Consider the following 20,047-nt stretch of genomic DNA (forward strand, 5'->3'; position numbering starts at 1 on the left):
TTTCCCTCGGGGCCACTCTAGTACAGCACACACAGAACCAACAGCACCTGACCCTTGGAAGAGAAATTCCCACCTAAAGCTGCTGCAAGCTGTGACACTGATAACAACAGCAACTGCTGGATTTATTCTCAGTTTCCCATTCATTTCATGAAAATATTCAGATGATGGGAATTCCACACCAAACATATTTTCCAGTGGCCTTCCTCCAGCTGGAGTGATGCTCCTTCTGGAAGGAAAGACAGCCCAAATCTACAGAGTGTTAAAAATCTTGATCAGTCTTGTTAAGGGACTAGAGCACCTGAGTTTTCAATTGGTTTGATTAATACTTGCATATATTTTGTCCCAGTAGTTTTGCAGTGTATACGAATTTTTGCTTTAGCATGCTTGTGTCTTCACTCTGGCTGTCACAGGGGGTGGAAAAGATTTCCCCCTGAATGTAACTTGAATTTTCATATAATTATGGAATCAGTTGTGTGCACCTCTTCCTATCTCCTCAGGGTAAGGCATAAAATTCCCCACTGCAGTAGGTGGGAACAATTTGAGTTTCATTACACCTTTGATTCCCCTGGGGCTATAACCAGACTGTTCTACAGTACATATGCATTTGTTCAGGTTATTGCAGAATCGTCTAACACATGAAATGATGAGCAAGGATATGTGAAATGGACTAAGAACCATGAATGGAAGTGAAGGGAGTCACTGACCCATCACTGAACTCCTCCAATCACTGCAACTGAAAAATCAACTCCAGGAACTTTTCTTTGATCCTCATTTGCATCCCATCTTTCCTATGATTTTTAAGACTCAGTGGGTGTGGAACATCCTGATCCACACAGACTGGTAACAACCCAAGTAAAAGGACTTGTTTGGATTGTCCCCAGCTACCATAAACACTCCAGATTTAACGCTATACCTTGTCACTGTAACTTTTTTAATCAGTAATCATTAGATACATACATCTGTATCTAAATCTATCTATATATACATATATATGCCCCGAGCAGGGACAGTGCTTTCCTTTGTGGTCACTCCAGGGGCTGAGTGAAGGAATGAAGGAATCTGAACATTCTCCTTGTTTCCATGGGAAGTTACATTTGACTCCTAATCAATGCCAGTTCTTCTGCCAGCTTTAACACAGGGGCCTTGATCTCTGCACTGTTTATGTTGTGCTGTAATCTACTGGTAGTTCTTCAGTTTTATACTGTGGAGTAATTGTGATTAGGATCTTTCACCTGTTATTTCCTACCTGTTTAATAAAGAATTCATTTTACAAAGACACCTCATTTGCCATCATTAGAACATGTGGGCCAGAGGCAGTCCTTAAATTTAACTGTGGCCAAAATCTGAGGCTAAGGCAGGGCTTGTCCAAAGCTCCCACTTGTCCAGTGACAACGAGGAGGAGCTGCTGGTCTGACAGAGACTCTTCCCTCACTGGGATATGGGAACAGGGGGGATCTGCTCAGGAAAGGTGTGTTTAGCAAAGGCCAAGTGAAGAACAGAGACCAGCCCTGCCTGGCTGCAGCCTCGCACGTCACAGGAAAGTGCTTCAGATGACAAATGAATTGAAGCCTTTGTAAAATCCCCCTCCAGAAGAGATTTCCTCTGTAATAACTACAAAGAACAAGCATAGAAATTCAAAAATTATGATTTGTCTTTGTGAACACTCTGTCCACAATGTGTGTCCTGTGGCTGCACAGCAAGACACCTGGACAAGTCTCAGCTATCAAAAAAATGTAAGGGAAAATATGCTCCAAAAAATGGTATTTATAGGGACAAATGCTTTGGGAAAGAAAGTTTAAAGGAACTGATGCAGTGATGCCTCTGGAAACAGCTCCAGGAAGAGGCAGATGACCATGGTTTGTATTTTACCAGCTCTGGAACCTGGCAGTGATAACAGTTCATGGTGCAGATAAGGCCATGGACATTCTTATCTGCAAGGCAATGCTCCCAGCTCGTGTCCCTGTGGGATGTTGTGGGTGCAGAGTGACACCAAAACCCACAACTGGGGCAAACCACAGATTCCAGGTCACTCCTGACTTTTAGAGATGAGTGCTTGGATCTGCAGCCAATGACAACACACCCACAGTGTGTGTCCTGCCCAGGTACACTTAACAACCTTTGGCTCCCTCCTGTAATATAAAACAATATAAAAGAGAATAGAATAGAATAGAATAGAATAGAATTGAATTGAATAGAATAGAAAATAGAATACAAAACAAGCCAGTTTGCATATAAAAAAAAATATTTCTGCTCAACTTTGTTACTGGCAACAAACAAGAACTTCATAATGACTTTTGAGGTAATTGCAGAAATTATCTCAAAATTAGATGTTTCCTAAAATATCTGAGTGCATCCCCAAAATGGTAACCTTGCCCCAAGGTTTAGGTCTAAATGTTGAAGTAATTTTCTTCTGGTAGTATGAATAATAATAATAAAAGTAATAATTTTGTTTCTGTGTTGCATCACTGCTCATCAAGGGCAATGCCAAGGGGAGATAATGAGAATACAATGAGAAGACAAGGGAGATAATGAGAACACAACGCAGGCCTGGGAGCAAGTTGTTTCTGATTGTAATTGGCAGCAGATTATTATCCCATAGGATAAGGGAGGAGAGGGACTGAGCACATGGACAGAAGGTCAGTGCCAAGGCTGGGGGAGCTGGCAGGGAGAGAAAAAAACTGAGTAAATCTGTACTGAAGAGCAAAAATGGCATTTCTAAAACATGAGCCCCAAGAGCAGCAGCTGGGGTTAAAGGACCAGTCATCCCTTAGAGGAGCAGGGTGGACACTCACAAATGATCCCACGTCACCCATCAGCACTGATCTCTCATTTTCGTTTCATTTTGAGGACGTTACCAGCTCAGAGCCCCCGCCCAGCCCTGCAGGCAGCCATCTGGAGCCAGGTGTGCACAGCAGCAGCTCCCTGTGCCTCACCTGTCTCTCAGGGCATGGTTCCTGATCTCCTCCACCAGCTGGAAGACGCGGGACAGCGGCGACCGGAACACATCCACAGCCAGGAAGTTTTTCTGCCACGGGGACACGGTGGCTTTCACAAAGATCTGCTGGATGTAGGCCACGGGAGCACCGACGTACTGCGGGGAGACCAGGGCAGCATGAGGCACCGGCCACCGGGAAGCTCCCAGCAGAAGCAGAGCACCAGCAGCTTTGCCAGACTCTGTTTTCCCTTCCCAGATTAGAGGTGGAACATGACAGGACTCAGCAGGCAAGAACAAAAGGTCTGATTCTCTGTTTGTGTTGTAGGGACCTTAAAGTCCATCCAGTGCCACCCCTGCCACGGGCAGGGACACCTCCCACTACCCCAGGCTGCTCCAAGCTCTGTCCAGCCTGGTCTTGGACACTGCCAGGGATCCAGGGGCAGCCACAGCTGCTCTGGGCCATCACGTACTGAGGCAGCTCAGCAGGGCCATGTTCCCCCCCCCAGTGGCCCCCAGCCCCAGCAGGACTCACCCAGTCGGGACGCTCGCCAGGGTCCCCGTGCTGCGGGCCCGCGTCCGGGCCGGGAGGAGCGTAGTCCTTCACCGGGGTGCTGAACTCCACGGGGCCCGTCCCCGGCAGAGGCAGCTTCAGCAGAGGGTAGCTGGGGGGACAGAAGCAGGACACACTCTCATTTTGGAGGTTAATGGACTTTTTTAGACAGAAGAGTTAAAAAAATGACCAGGCCCACTTCAGCAAAGCCAAGTTGCGCAGGACAGGAGACCCAGCGAGAGGGCTTTGGCTTTCATGGGACTGGTATCCAAGAGTCTTTCTCCCTTAGAAAGGGATAACTAAAAGTACTGGGAGAGAAAGAAGGGAAGACCTTGCAGGGCTTCTCCTGAATTCCTCCATCCAAGTTAGCTGTGGCAAAACCACTCAGTATGGCCCTGGCTTAATTCCGGTGTATCCCACACAAACCCCAGACATTCTGTGTATTCCAGTGGCCGCTTCCCTGCCCCAAACCCTTTATAATCCTCTGCTTTTCCTCATTTAGATTGAAACTATTTCCAAAACTTGTCATTAACTTCATTGGTCCTCAAAGCACTTTTAAGAGCAGCAGTGAGACACCAAACCCATGAAGTCTTGATCTTCCTGCTGCTTTGCCACCACAACCTCCAGTGATTGTAGCTGCTGTTCCACAACAAAGACTTCTATCCAGAGATTGAGAAACTGAGATTTCAGAGAGTTTAGAATGGGATTTTTAACTCCAAATGTTCGCAGAAGTGGTTAAAAGCAAATCAGAATTGAACTGGTGGGAAAAGCAAGGCTGCTGATACAGAGATCCATTGAAAATCTGGAACTGTCAGCACCAAACTGAACTGGAGAACAGAACTTTAGTCTGTTTAGCTGCTCTGGGTGACCTGTATTGTGACAGGTTTGGGTCACTGACATGTGCACGGGTCCCCAGAGGGAAGAACTGCCCCACCTGAGCTCCAGGGAAGGCATTTCCAGCACTTGGGTTCGACTCTCCTCACATTTCTCTTTGTTAGGGATGTTTTTGAGGGAAAGAAGTGAACACAAGAATGGAAAGCACAGAGGAGGGAAGAACAGCAGGACCTGAAATGGCCACAAACCAAAACACAACAAGTTCCAGCTCAACATCAAGAGCCTCTTTCCATGGAGGAGGGGCAGAGCCCTGGAACAGCTGCCCAGGGGGGCCTGGAGTCTCCCTCTCCAGAGGGATCCCAAACCCCCTGGACACGTTCCTGTGTCACCTGCTCCAGGTGCCCCTGCCCAGGCAGGGGTTGGACTGGATGGGCTCCAGACCCTCCCAACACACCCATCCTGTGATCCTGGGATCTAACAGAGACGACAGGAAAGCTCCAGAAGTTGTTCTGGTTTTGGGAAAGGCTCTTTTTAGATGCTCATGTCACTGTGCACCCTGAAACCCCTCTGAAATCCCAGAATAAAGGAAACACAGACCATGTAACCAGCTGGAGGTGGTGAACTGGAGCAGGAACTGCATTTCAGTCACCTGCAGGAGGGAGGTGCAAGCAGAAGTGCTCATTCAAGTACTCGACGTATTTTCAAGACGTCTCAAGGGGCCAAGAGAGCTCCAGGCAAATCCCTCTCTGTACATTCCCCCTTCCCAGACCCACAGAGAGCTCCAGCACCTGGAACAGCCCCAGCCACTGAGGGTGGAGGGGAGCAGGGAGCTGCCAGGTCTCAGGTAATGGGAAAGGAGCTGATACATGGAACTAAAATAGCTCCGAGCTCCGCTGGCTCGCTGCAGAACAAGCTTCTGGCTTGTCTGCAGCCAAGACAGACCTGCCTGGAATCCCACTGCTGAGGAGGAAGGGAATCTGGTAATAGGGTCTTGCCAGAGGGTTGGCAAGGCCAGTATCTGGCAGCAACAGCTCCTTTTTAGCCTTGGCAAGTGCATTGACAGTACCTGTTTCTGAGTAAGTGATGGTGGCTTTGCCCTGCTTCCCTCTGACAGGGCCCCAAGATTCTGCACTGGAGATTCCCCTTTCCTGTGCAGCACAACCTGCTCCCAGTGTTATGGTGAAGTCCCAGAGGAGATTCTGGGGATCTGGAACATGAAGAGTCTGAGTCTAACTCAGGTCCTCTGGTTACCACACAAATAGTACAAACCTGTGCAAGAATGATCTGTTCTTACAGAAATAATTATAAATATATAGATAGATATATATATATATACACAGATACCTCCCCAGGGGCTCTGGTTCCAGCCAGTTCTGCAATTCTTCAGGAGCAGAACCTGTGTTTCAGTTAAATAACAAGCACCTGTTTAATTGCCCTGAACCTGCTGCAGAGTCATCTGGGTCATGTGCAATCCTTACTTGAACTAAAAACTGTTCTTCAGAGTGACACTGGGATTCCACATTTACCCCAATGGCCACATTTCCAGGTATCACCTGTTCCTCTCTGGGCTAGTGTCAGACAGGGTTGGTGACACCCTCATTTCAAGGAAAAATGCAGATCCATTCAAGTGGGATGAGAAAAAGGAGTGTCACTTACAGGGGGATTTATAGTAAAACAAGAAAACTCTCCCTCTGATGTGGAGACCAATTTGGATTTTCAGACTTTAGGACTACAGAGTAAGAATGAGTCACAGGAATTTTTGCTTTAGGTATTAATTTATTATCAGACCCAGAGATGCTGTGTCTTGTCTGTCAGTGACATTAGAAATAGTGTCTATACAAACCCTTCCAGGAGTAAAGACACTCAAAGCAACCAGGCCAGACTCTGTGCTGCCCTCATTCCCTGCGTGGTCACTGCCCTCACCTGCCTGAGGCCAGAACCCCCGATGGATAAATTGTAGACCTTGTGCATAATTTCAGCTTTTAAAAACTGTCTGCACACAAAACCAGTGGCGTTCTACTGATGTGAGGGGGAGGAAAACCACAATAACTCAGACCACTTTCTCTGCAGCAGAATTCCACGAGCTCTCCTTGATTCCAGGTACAGGAGAGAGGACTGACTCACCTCCCTCCCTCTGAACAACTCAGGACACAAGATCCACTCTTGTTTGCTGGAACTTTTTTATTAAGCATGTTTCAGGCTGAGGAACGTGGAAGGGGTCAGTGGCAGCCTTGGCAGTGCTGGAGAGTGGTTGGACTCCATGATCTGAAAGGCCTTTTCCAACCTTAACGATTCCATGGTTCTGTGAGTTCCCTGCTCTGTGCAGGTCTCAGACCAGCTGCACACCGTGCTGAGGGTCCCTGACCAGCCCTGCTGCACAGAAACATTGCCTAAATGAGCTTCTGCCTCAATGCTGGGCCTTGATTTTTCCACACCAGCTTCCTTCTCCCAGCTTCAGGTCATTCCTCACTTGTTTTTGCAGAGGAGTGGCCAGGATGCATCAGTGAAATCCACCCCAGCAAAGTGGAGTGCTTCCAAAGAGCACAAATATCTCAATTCCAGCAGGAAATCCATGCCAAAGCCCATCCTTGAGTCCTCAGCACATGGCAAAACGTGTTACTTCCCAGGAAGGAGTCCCTTCACTCAGACACTGACGGGCTGAGGTGCAAAACCCCCACTGCTGCTCACAACCACAAAGGGTTCCAGCCAGGAGAAGCCACCTCAGAGGTTTTTAATGTGTGAAAATCCTCCCTTTGACAATGTTTTAACTGAGATGTGAAAGCAGCCCGTTACCATCACAGCTCAAAGAAAAACCTGTGTCTGTGGCAACACATGTGGAGCTTTTCTACAAACAGGGGAGCAAATCATCACATCGGGTTTATTTTGCCCAAAACAGACAAGAGAGTTAAACCCTGCAAGACAGAATCTGTATGCTCACATGTGTGCATGGTCTGAGCACGAAGGTTTGCTCAGCCCCACAGTGCCCTGCTGGAAATGATTCTGAGCCCATGTGACATTCCTGGGAGTAAGATTATATCCACTTGCAAACTAGGGATCCAAATTAGGGGCCATAAGGAGAGTAGGGAATTTACAATAGTCCCACACGGGCGTGCCAAGGATGAAACAGAAGAGTGCAGGCTCCAGGGAGCACAGGACAGGCAGGTGTGCAGAGAAAGATCAGCTTTCCTTCTCCCCATTTTTAATTGATGAGTTTGGAGTCCACTACCAGGTGCTTAAGGGTTACTTTCATCTCATTTATTGCTTCACTTCACTCATTCAATTAGTTCTTTCTTACTAAACCACAAGAAGACACTTCATCCCTGTTGTTTCTTTTGTCCCCCAGAAGGAGATGACAAAACCTATGAAGTCTAAATAAAAAACCAGCTTCTGGGTGGGCCCAGAAGAGAGAATGTTGCCAAGAACCCCCTCCCCAGCCCTATGTGACACAAATCTGGGGAGGACTCACCAGCAGGCCAGGATGCAGAGAGCTGTGAAGAGGATGATGGGGATGGGGTAGGAAGCACAGAGCAGCCCGTGGTTGTAGAACGCCCGCGAAATCCTCTCGCGCAGCCTTTCAGTCAGGGTCATCCTCGGCCACCCTCACCTCGATGCCATCCCGGGATACAGCAGCGGCTCAGGCAATTCCAGCATGGGCAGCCCTTCAGGGAAGGCACTGGGTCCAGCTGGGGAGGGCAAAGGGAGAGAAACAGATAAAGAAAAGGGAAATAAACATTATCAGCTCCTTTTAGAAAGATCTCCAGAGCTCAGGAAGAAATTCTTCCCTGTGAGGGCAGTCAGGCCCTGGTACAGGGTGCCCAGAGCAGCTGTGGCTGCCCCTGGATCCCTGGCAGTGTCCAAGGCCAGGCTGGACACTGGGGCTTGGAGAACCCTGGGATCATGGAAGGTGCTCCTGCCATGGCAGCAGTGGAACTGGAATATCCTTAAGGTCCTTTGCAGCACAAACCATTCTGGGATTTCTTGATTCTATGAAATGACTGAGCAGATCTCAACCTCACTGGCAGGACTGGACTATCCCTGTTCCACGAGGAACTCAGGAACAACATGGATATGCTGCTCCTGTGGCAAAAAATACATCAAAAGTGGCTCTCTGACCAGCCTCAGCTGCCAAAAACCGCTCTGAGGAGGAGCACAACACTGGCAACAATTTCTAGTCATTTCAAGGAGGAAAATTTTGTATTTACTCTCTTCACCTGCTGTCCAACAGCAGCATTCCATAAGAAAACACAGAGCATTCCAAAGCTAGGATTTCTTTATCACTTGGGGGGGGGGGTTGCATATTAAAATCTGCCATCTTTATTTGCTTTATGCTGTGACAGAGCTCGTAAGAGTGAACAGCAGGAACTGTTCCTGCTCCAAGTCATTTCTGCAAACAGAGATTATCTAAGCCAAAATAAACCTGCTGATTGTAGGACAAATGTTAAAGGAGAATTTCTTGCCTTTTGCATGACTGTAAACCCAAGACAAAGTTTGCCTGGAAGCACGAGGGCATTGGGATGTTTTCACCTCGCAGCACCACAGGTGACATTTCTGATTCACTTCGGGTACAAGAGATGGACACACCTCACAGAATCCCAGGATCACTGAGCTTGGAAAAGCCCTCCAAGGTCACCGAGTCCAGGCTGTGCCCAATCCCCACCTTGTCCCCAGCCCAGAGCCCTGAGTGCCACCTCCAGTCACTCCTTGGACACCTCCAGGGATGGGCACTCCAAACCTCCCTGGGCAGCCCCTGGCAAGGCCTGGCCACCCTTTCCATGGGGAAATTCCTGCTGCTGTCCACCCTGAGCCTGCCCTGGCCCAGCCTGAGGCCGTTCCCTCTCCTCCTGTCCTGTCCCTGCTCCCTGGGGGCAGAGCTCGACCCCACCTGGCTCCAATGCCCTGCACTCTTACAAAAACAAGGCTGACCAGCAGAAGGAAGAGATGTAGAACTTCTTTTTGCAGGAAAAATCAACTCTAACTTGCTACTTTTCCCAAGACAAAAGCTTTTATCTCACTCAACAATAGTTACATGTTCCAAATTCTTTCAATTTCTGTCTGAAAGGCTTTACAGCCTTCCCAGGAGCCTCTCTGGACACTGAGGGCAGGGAAACACAGCAGAGCCCACTGTGAGCTTAGAGGAAAAACTAACAAAGGTAGAAAACTCTTCCCTTTCTGAGACACAGTCACCTGGGGTTTTAGGTATACTCAACTCCTCAGTTTTCCACAAAATGTTCTGGAACCAGACCTTGGCATTAGGTGTAATAAAAACACACAGCTGAGCTAGTGAAGCCTGGAGGGGGGAAATATAAGGAAAAATCCAAAATAAATCCCCATTCCACAGTATTTCTCTTGCACTTCAAGACATACAATAATTTGCTCCATCACGTTGCCTATATCTAAACCTCCAACGGGAATTTTAACCCAGCATTTTCCATTTACAACCCCAAGCTTGGCAAAGCAGGAACACACCCAACATGGCCCCTCTGCCCCTCACACCCCCTTTTCCAGCATCCCACCAGGATCTGCACATCCAAGGGCTGACCTGCCTGTCCACACCTGCTCTGCAGATGGGAACAGCTCAGCCCTGCGGCAGCCCCGGAGCAGACGTGGGATTTGAGGAGTTTTCCTGCCAAGGCTGTGTTTTGGGAAGGACAGGGGAGGAATGAATGGGAAAGAAGGAAGAATTTACTAAAAATGAGAATTTATAAAGGTCACTGGGTTGGTCCATGCTGTTGCCCAGGGAGCAGCTCAATGTGATGCTCACACACCTGAGGGCCAGGTGGGTGATGGACCACCAGCAGCAAGCCAGGGACCACCAGCAGTAATTCCCCCTCCTGGTGCTGCAGGCACTGCCTTGTATCCATCAATCCCACACAGGTTCCTGGGGGATCAGAGACACCTTCTGCCTTCAGAGTTGCCCCAGAACACACGGAAGCAGCAGGACTGATGCCACTGGAGACCAGACCAGCCAGAACACCTCAAATTCCTGCTCTAACTGACACATTTCATCTGGGCTCCAGCTCAGATCGTGAGCCAGGAGCGGAGGGTCCAAACAGGACAGTGCCTCCTTGTATCCATGTGCCACCTCGTCCCCCAGCCCGTGGGACACGTTCACACCCAGGTAGGTGTTACAGGTGCTTCACACACTCCTGGGCTCTTCCCAGCACACACAGAGCAGAAGAGCCATCACCAAACCCAGCTGATCCATGGCCTCCCCTTGACCTGCAAACAGCTCCGAGCTCTCCTCAGCCCTCACCATGGCGATGATTTCATGGTACTGCCCAAACTCAGCACTACAGACACTCCCGAAAACAAGGGAAGTCTCGGGTTCCCTGGAGATGCAGAAAACAGATGCTGGATCACTCACACCCCAGAAAACCACCCAGATTTTCTCGCCCTCTGTTGGGCCCTGGAGGTGGCTCAGGGCTCTGAATCTCTGAGCAATCACTCACTGGTGTCACTGCCTTGGGAGCTCCCAAATCCCACCATCCACAAAGGGAGGAGGGGAGGGAGAGAGGCACAGATCTCGGGAATCCAACTCTCCCTCTCCTCAGCAAGCATGGACTGTCCCCCAGCGAGGGCCAGGGAACATTCCTAAGGACTTCAGAGGTGGGAAAACAAGAGCCTCCCTCAAGACAAGCCTCCTTCACAGAAATGCTGCACAATGGGCTCTAACACCAAGGTCCTGTTCTCCCCTCGCATTCCCATGGGAAGAATAACGTGCTTTGTGCTGCCAAAGGACACAGAGGTCACGAGGAACAGAACACTTCCTATGGGAAAATCACAGCCATGCACTAACCCCGGGGAGGCCGCTGTCTGCAAGGGGTTAATCCCAACACTGCTGTCAGGAACAAGGCTCCGGAACAGCCTCCAAGTCCTAAATGGATTGTCCTTCACAGAAGGGGTACTTTCCATATTCAAAAGGTAGAAAATGACATTTCTGACTCCACTCCCTCCATTCCAGCTCTGTGGCTAAAACTGTGCTGAAAGTCTGACACAAGTTTTTGAACTAGATTTCAATCCCCAAAATGTGCAAACTTTCCTCATTTTATCTGTTCTGCCCCACTTTGCCAGTTTTCCCCCATTTCTTTTTGCCTGTTTTCCTCCCTGTACAACATTCATTTATGTTTTGAGTTTAAAAATTCAGAGGTTATCTGGAATAGACCCCATTTTATAAGTAGTATTTCACTCATATTACAAACAGCTCTTGAAAAGTTGGAGTAGCAACAACAACAAAGATTCAAAGAGAACACTTCAACAATCTCTACACGTCAGATAAAGTTATCTGCTCCCAAAACAGGGGCTGACATTCAAAATCAGCTTCCAAAACAGTTTTCAGGACATTTTTGAACTTTTCTGCTACAAGAGATGAACCTCAGTTCAACTCCTGTTTCGGAAGTCATTCAGTGAATGTGGTTTCTATCCTTTCTTCCTTCCCAAAGTACTCCCAACAGCACCAGACAACAGCTTGTTGCTGTGGATGATGAGACAGGATGGGATGTTCCACGTGCAGAGCCATGAAACGCAGAAGCTTGGCATTTGTGACAAAAATAGAAAATATCCAAATTTAGAAAAAACATAATTTCAAAGTTCACTCCCCTTGTTGCATCTAGCCAAGGGAAGCTCCCTTGCACATGAAGAACAGAGATTCCAAACACAAGGAAACATTTCCCAATCCGTTCTTCTCCACTGCAGAGTTCTTGCCCAACCCTGTACAGCTGGGAATGATCCACCTCCACAATCACAGAATCCCAGAATGGTTTGGGTGGGAAGGAATCTTAAGGATCACCCAGTTACAGCAAATGGGATGTGATGCACACAGGGAAAATAATGTCCAGGGATCCTGATCCTTAATTCCCTGAAGGTGTGACGTGATGCAGTATAAAAAAGGAAACTGTGCATTAGGAATTGTTAAGAATGGAATGGAATCAGGATGTAAATCCATCCTCACACGTGCTAAGTGCTACACACAGCACGGGGCATTCCTCAGAGGAGAACCGGAAAAGGTACTGAGAAGCTCAAGGATGCTCAAAGACAGAGAGCAGCTTCAGAAGGCTTTTCCAGCTGGAGCAGATTTTATCAGCAAGTGGACACCAGGTGGCCCTAGAAAGGCCCGAGGAAGCGGAGCAGGAAAGGGCCATCTCTTTTATCCTGGGATAACTTGGCATCAAACCAACTACAGAGCAGCAGCTCAAAATAAACACGTGGCTAAGCCGGGGAAATCTTCTCCCCAGGACACTGTCCCTGTCACACGGGTTACGCAGCCAGCGGATAAACCTCGGGAAGAGCGAGCCATGAGGCACTGCTGAGCAAAGCCAGGGATCCCTCTGGCTCCAGGAGCCCCTCGGATACAAGCCTCTCGTCCCCAGCATGGCACTGGCTGCCAGTGCCCAACAGACTGGTCTCGTTTGTGCCTGGCCACACTCAGGAACCAGACAGGGACCCAGAGAGGCCAGGAGCCTGCCCTGGCAAATGTCCTTATGCAATGCATCCCACGTGATCCCTTTGGAATAATCTCCTCCTTTTTGTTTATCAATGCAGGCGCTCTACAAGTGGCTGGGGAATCACTTTCTCCTAAAAATATCAGAGACTGATGCAACACTCCCGTGCAGTTACATCTCAGAGCTTCCCCACAAATCCCAGCTGTGCAATCCCACCGTTCCCTTCTCCTGGCCATAGATCCCAACCCAGTGCCAGGCACAGACACCAGGGACTCCATCGATCCTTCACTCCAGGCTGGAGCCTTGTGTAAACAGCTTGCCCAGCACAGACCTGCAACGCTCTTCCCTTTCTACTGAAGGTAGAAATTCTATTCGTGCCATTTTCTAATCCTCTCTACCAGACCAGGATCAACATCTCAGCCCAAGCCTCTTGTGTGGGGTATAAAATAGGCAAAATGCTTTTGGATCATCTGCCTGGACTTGTGCAAAGCCTTGGGGTCCAACAGCACCAGGACCTGGAGCTGCTGGAGAGAGTCCAGAGGGGAGGGCTGGAGCCCCTCTTCTCTGGAGCCAGGCTGGGACAGCTGGGAATGTTCCCCTGGAGAAGGGAAGGACACAGGGAGAGCTCAGAGCCCCTTGCAGGGCCCAAAGGGGCTGCAGGAGAGCTGCAGAGGGACTGGGGACAAGGCCTGGAGGGACAGGACACAGGGAATGGCTTCCCAGTGCCAGAGGGCAGCGATGGATGGGATATTGGGAAGGAATTGTTCCCTGGGAGGGTGGGGAGGCCCTGGCAGGAAGAAGCAGCTGTGGCTGCTCAATCCTTGGAAGTGTCCAAGGCCAGGCTGGGCACTGGGGCTCAGAGCACCCTGGGATAGTGGGAGGTGTCCCTGCCCATGGCAGGGAATGGAACAAGATGAGCTTCAAGGTCCCATCCAAGCCAAACCATGATTCTCTGGTTCTGTGTCATCCATGAAATGGTAACTTTGTGTGATCCGTGCTCAGTGCCATTCCTGAAGTTTCCAGCACTGCTCATACTACGGACAAGAGACAAAGAGCCCAGGCCACCCTCGCTCCCCACCAAAGCACGTGACTGACACAAACTCCAGCTAAACCCTTCAGCACACCCATGACAGCTCTCTGTGCATCACACAAGGCCACCACCGCTCGCACTGAAGGACACAGCATCCCTCACCCTGCCCGCAGTGAAAGGCCCTTCTCCCACTGCATTTACCCTGCCCCAGTCATGGCCAGGGACCCACAGCACAGGAAAACACTGTCAGCAATGACAGGTCAGAGTGAGAGGAAGAAGACAGGGCTGGAGGGGACTCTGGGGGCTCTGCCTCGTGGCCCTCACTCAGAGCATAACAAACTATGCTCAATTATTCCCAACAGATGTTTATCCAATTTGCTCTTAAGCAGTTGGAGAAATGTCCGCAGGTCCCAGGTGTCAGACAGGGTTTGGTAAGGCTTTCCCTGGGCCCCTCTGTGCCATGTAACCCACTTCTGTTCCCAGTGGGCACAGCCAGCCAGCCAGCCCAGCAGTGTTACTTGGACCCATGGAATTGCTGGGGCTGGAAAAGCCTGAGTCCATGGAGTCCAACTGCTCCCACAGTGCTGCCACAGCCGCCACCACCAATTTTCACACTGAACCTTTCACCTCCCCCTTCCCACACACACAGGAGGTCACCAGGTTCCTTTAATTAGGGATTACACCTCATCAATTATCCTGATGCCTGCAGCTGGCTATTTTTGCTTGAATCCCAACCTCACCACTGTCCTTCCTCATCACCAGCCCATTTTCAGGCCACGTTTAATTGCTCAAACCGGTTTCTCACTCCTGAGTCACATGTGCAGCCCTTCCCTGCTTTATGCCATTTACAGCTTGAATATGCACAGTCTGTCCTGCTGCTTCAGTGATGAGTGAGACCCCAGAGCCCCCCAGTGCCCCTCTCAGTACACCCAGGCCCACTAACAAGGGTGCTATTGCTGCTCTGAATATTTATTTAACCACGACTTTATCTATCATAGACTGGCACCTTCTTAGGCTTTGGGTTTGTTTTAATGACACCTACCCAAGACTCTTATTTGGATAAAAATCAAACCTTAGAGAATTCATGACCACAGCTGCTTTTCTGCAGCCAGAAACAGCCCTGGTATCTTATCCTAGAAAGAGCAAACTCACCTTGCCAAGGAATACCTGTGGCAAAGCAGCACCAGCTATTCCACACTCCCTGTACCTTGTCAGGTGCTCTTCAGACATTTCCCACTTGCTGCAGGATTTTAGGATGACTACTACTCGCCCATTCTCTTTGTCCCACTCTCTCACCCACACCAACTGCTCGCTCTCTTCCAGGCTTTAAAAACATCACCGACTTTCCATGTCTCAAAAGACGCCTCCTAAAGCTTTTCAGGTCTTTTTTAGTCCATGCTTTGAGAATACAGACAAAAATACCTCCCTGAAACGACAGCTTGCAAAGCTGCTCTTCCTTTTTGTAGCCTGGTACTACCACCAGTTGCTCACCAAGAGTCAAAAGGTGCTGAACGCTCCAGTTTTGGGGATGCCAGACATTAAGTTTTCCTTTCCTTCACCACCTTCCTGCCATGAGGACATTCCCAGAATAATTCTGTGTCCCTTAATGCCCTCTGACAGTCAGGTTTGATTTTATCTTAATCCTCCCTTTGTGGCCTTGCTGCTCTTCAAACGAGGAACGGAAACACCTCTGGGTTTGAATAACTCCCACTGCAGGAGTGCTGAAAGCAACGATAAATCAGCACTTCAATAATTTCTGCCCAGCTCCAGCTCTGCTTTTGTGAGGCAAAGTTCACCTGGGAAGCACCCGGAGCAGCCATTCACCATCCCAACACATCCTGTGGAGATTCACCCTCTTGCTCAACTATCTTTCACCTTAGCAAACAAGGATCTGAACTGAGCACAACTGCTTCCCCATTTCTTTCTCTAGGGCTGGGCTCCTCTCCCTGCAGAGGACACATTTCCTGGCTCAAAACTCTCCTTCAGAACAGAAATCAGCATGGGTGGTAAATGATCAATATTAGGAAATTAAACCTAAACCAAGCCAACCTGTTTAATGTAGGCAAACACATTCTGTCTGTATGGTTTGGGGTTTATTTCTGAAACAAACTAATTCAAAACTCAAATTCATGTCTGAATACCTGAACTGCACCTTCTCTGCAACCCTTTTTTAAGGGATGTGCCACAACAGATGTTTCCATGCTTCACTCCACAGTTTGACAGGGCAGGGACAGTTGAAGGGGACAGTAACAGCTTCAGGAGTGCCCAGGACAGGCAAACATTGTCCATGGAAGGAATTGTAGCTCCTTTCCCAGCCCACTCCAGCTCTGCTTGTGCCAGGTCCCTGCTCCAGCCCCAGGAGCAGACAGCAGGTTCCCGAAACCCTTCCCAGGTAAACCACATCCACGTAAACCGTCCGAGCAGAATTCTGCGCTCTCCAAACCCACAGCCCACATGGGGTCCATTTGCCTCCTAGAAGAAAATCCCTCCAACAGCCCCTCAGAAATAGCTTTTGAGTACCATTAAACACCCCTGCAGCAAAGTCCAGCTATCACTGGCAGGAGTTTCCTGACTTACTGTAATTAGAGCTCGGTCAAACGAAGTTTATCCATTACACACTATCATTTCCCTGAAAAATGCGTTGTGGAAACATGTAAACCAAGAGTCTTCCCATTTCAGAGGGAGGACTGGGGTGTAGCACCAGTTGGGCTCCTGTTAAGTGAAGGGTTTCCAAAACTCGTGGATTTGGCAGGAAATCAGAAGTGTGCCCTTGGCTCTCGGGGGAACATGTTCCCTTTCCACACAGACCCAGCTAGAGCTTCAGCGGTGTTTCCAGCCTGGACTCTGGAATTCTGGAAGCTCTGGCTGTCAGTCATGTAATTACCAGAGATCCCCTCACGGGTAGGATGTGAAGGATGACTAAAGGGAGACAAACCCCATAATTCTGACCATCTATCCATGAAATAAAAAACAAAAACTAAGACATAACCCTCAGCACGTCTTTCCCTGCATTGTTCCCTCAGAAATAACCCCCAAAGCGTTAATCAGGACAGCACCCATGGTTCAAAAGTCTGCACTCCCAGATCTTTGGGGCTTGTGAAGGGCCCCAAGAGGCCCAGAGGGACACAGCACCTGTAAGGTGACGCACCTGCCTGGGATTGGTTTTCCACAGGTTCTGGGTTACAGCAGAACACCGGGCAAGGCTGAACACACTAACCAGCTCCCAGCCCTGAGCAGGAGCCTTTGGCATCTCCAGCATCACATAGAACTAAACATTTTCCTTTCTAATCATCACTAATTAGGAAGCCAGGCTTAGGAAATCACTGCACTCTTTCTTCCAGATGGAGAAACAATCCCAAAATTCCTCTGTCAGGCAGCAAGTCCCAAAGCCTGACTCGGACATTGTCTTTTGTAAACAAACCAACTATTATTCCTTTACCACAATGCTCCATACAAGATTAATTCAGATTTCCCCAAAGAACTGCAGTTCTGCTCCCCTCCCCATTGCCCACCACATTCTCACTCCAGCTGAAATCACTCTTTTCCTGGAAGGAGAACTTTATTTTTTCCCAGTTATGCCAAAAGGCCACAGCTGTTCTGAGCCATCAGGGCTGGGTCTTCACCTGAGGACATGAATTAAAAGATTCCCTCCAAGACAGCCACCCTTAATTCCCTGTTCTGCATATCTTGGATGTGAGCAGTAACACTTCCAGACACAGAAACAGCAGCTGCACCACCACAGAACTGCTCCATGTTCCTTAAGCCTTTCTTTCTCACCCTTTAAAGCGCTGCACAAGGGGGAGAAAGGGATTCAAAGGAACTATAATCACAGATATCAGAGCCCAGGAACGCCTGGAGAGCTGCTTCTACACCTTCCAGTCCCACAAGCCCCTTGTGCCGAGTGCCACCGGTCCCTCCGTGCTCCCCAGCACAGGGGACTGTGCCCCCCACCTCCAGCCACAACCCCTAGAGAAAGTCTCTTGTAAAAGGGGAGGAAGGGGCCTGCAGCTCCCTTGAATCCCCTTGAAAGGATTCCCAGGACTCAGGATCTACTGGAAGCGCTGTGCTGCTGCTCCTCACCTACTACTTCCCACTACAGGCAGGTAATGCTATTTTTGTTCCTCAAGCTGTACCTGTTCTACTTTTTAAATTCTAATCAGAGAGGGGGGAAAAAAAAGGAGGTTTTGGTGCGTAATGATCCAAACTCTGATGCCAGGTAGGCCCAGCAACCCCATGACTGAAAACCGTGTTGAGTAACCCAGTGAGAGCCTGACTAATTCATTCATCACAGGATTCTGACACTTAAAATACTATTTTAACCCTCCTGAGACAAACCCTGATTGTTCTTGGCTCTTTTGGGATGTTATATTTGAATCACGATTGGAAAAATAAACCATGCCAAGTTGTACGTGGAAACACAGAGCAGAGGTGGTTTGGGGGAAGTTCCTGGGGCTGTGTCACACATTCAGGGAACATCCCAGGGTGTTTTCCTCTCTTCCCAATCCCAGCCAGCTAATCTCCTTTCTGCATTACACAACAACTCGTGTAATCCCAAATTTACCACCCTAGTCCTGCTCTCACAGCTCTGGTTTCACAGAGAGGGAGCTCACACCTCCCCTCTGCCCCTTGCATGAAAAGAAACTTGGTTTGTCTTTCAACAACCCGGAAAAACACGTGGATGCTGCATTCAGGAGATTCTGGCACTAAGGCCAAAATCTTTCCGGAGTCCTTTCCTTGGGATTCTCCCAAACACAACCCTAGAACTGCCTCAGCATTCCAAAAGCTGCTTGCTTGTTATATTAAAGATGTTCATTCTGACTCACATGAGGAAGTCGACTCCTAAATTTTGACCAAATCCCGAAGTTTAGGGTGATTCAGGGGGCAAGATAACTGCAAGAGCACAGAGCCAAGTCCCCAGAGAACCGGGGCAGCAAATCTTCCTGGTTCTGAAGTGCTCAGTGAGCCTGTACCAAACCTCATGGAGTGTTTCATTCCCCTGTCCCATCGTTCCCTTTACATATCCCATCATTTTAATACTTTCCCATAAAACATATTCTGATCCTGCAGCAGAGGTGAACCCTTTCCTCCCTCTCACCCTCTTCGCTTTGCACCTCTGATGCCCCAAAACTTTCTCCATCTCTCTGTCGATGATTCCTGAATATCGACCGAATTCCAAAGACAGGTGATTATCCCGAGGGCAGAGACTCGCAGCACAGAGCCAAGTCTCCAGAGAACCACGGGAGAAAATCCTTATGGCAGCAACAAACCCCTATGGAATAAAATACTCCACATTCCCATCATTCCCTTTACGTACCCCCTCGTTTTAATCCTTTTCCATAAAGCATCTTCTCCTCGTCCTGCAGCACGGGGGGAGGGGGGGAATTTAACCCTTTCCCTCCGCTCCCCCCTCTTTGCTTTGCACCTTTAATGCCTCAAAACTGGAGTGCTTGACTCCACTTTCCCATCATTCCCTTTTACGTATTCCTTCCAAATTCTACCCAAATGAAGGGGGGGGAGGATGTGGGGGCGGGAGGCGAGCGCGGGGGGCGCGCGCCCGCCGTGAGGGGGACCTGAGGCACGGAGGGGCCGGAGGGGAAACTGAGGCAGGGAAGGGGGTGGTGAAGGGTTATTTCCATACCCGATCGCGCTGCCCTCGCCCGCCCCGGTCCCTTCTCACCTCACCGGGAAGCGGCTCCTTCCTCACCTCCGCCCTTTGACCTCCCAGCGGCCGCGGCTCTCCTGCTTCGTCGTTGGGGGGGGGGTTTGGCCTTTTTTTTTTTTTTTTAAACGTAGGATGTTGCGGGGTTTAATAGCTCTAAACCCGCGTTAATCCTGAAATTTTCTGCCCGTTCCCGGCCCGGTTTCTCCCACCCCCTCCCGCCCTCCCCCCGCTGCCGCCGCCGCCGCCGGGCCCCGACCGCGCGCGCGCAGCGCCGCACGTCGGCCACGCCCCCCGCCGTCAGCGTGGCCACGCCCACAGCCCCCGCCTCCAATGGAGCCGCGAGCCCTCAGCTCGGGCTTCATTTACATGGACACGCCCACTGCTGCGCATAGCCACGCCCCCACTGCCATCCCGCGTTCTCCTTGGCCACGCCCCCGGAAGCGGCGCGGAGGCGGCGGGAGCACGTGGAGCGGGGAACGGGCGGCTGCGGCAGCGCCGGGAACGGCTCCCGGAGACGGGGAGGGTCGTGGGAGCACAACCGGGCACCGGCCGCGCTAGGGCTCAGCGGAGAGCGGAGCCGGCCCACGCACCCGGGCAT

General features: G+C 49.8%; 1 protein-coding gene across 3 annotated transcripts in view; it reads right to left on the bottom strand.

The window, feature by feature from the left end:
• The window catches only part of LOC125323473 (SREBF chaperone), a 42,552-nt gene extending 22,891 nt beyond the window's left edge, over window positions 1-19,661 (bottom strand). For 2 of the 3 annotated variants that reach the window (XM_048298675.1, XM_048298513.1), the window contains exons 1-4: window positions 19,465-19,661; window positions 7,786-8,002; window positions 3,468-3,597; window positions 2,934-3,091 (exon numbers count right to left, since the gene is read on the bottom strand). In XM_048298675.1, the coding sequence (XP_048154632.1) occupies window positions 2,934-3,091; window positions 3,468-3,597; window positions 7,786-7,907 (410 nt within the window). In that variant the 5' untranslated portion in view covers window positions 7,908-8,002; window positions 19,465-19,661. The remainder of the gene's footprint in view (window positions 1-2,933; window positions 3,092-3,467; window positions 3,598-7,785; window positions 8,003-19,464) is intronic. The other variant, XM_048298594.1, reaches the window with a different exon arrangement.
• Window positions 19,662-20,047: the final 386 nt, after the last annotated feature.

The sequence above is a fragment of the Corvus hawaiiensis genome, chromosome 1 (genome assembly GCF_020740725.1).
Source record: "Corvus hawaiiensis isolate bCorHaw1 chromosome 1, bCorHaw1.pri.cur, whole genome shotgun sequence".
NCBI classification, from domain to species: Eukaryota; Metazoa; Chordata; class Aves; order Passeriformes; family Corvidae; genus Corvus; species Corvus hawaiiensis.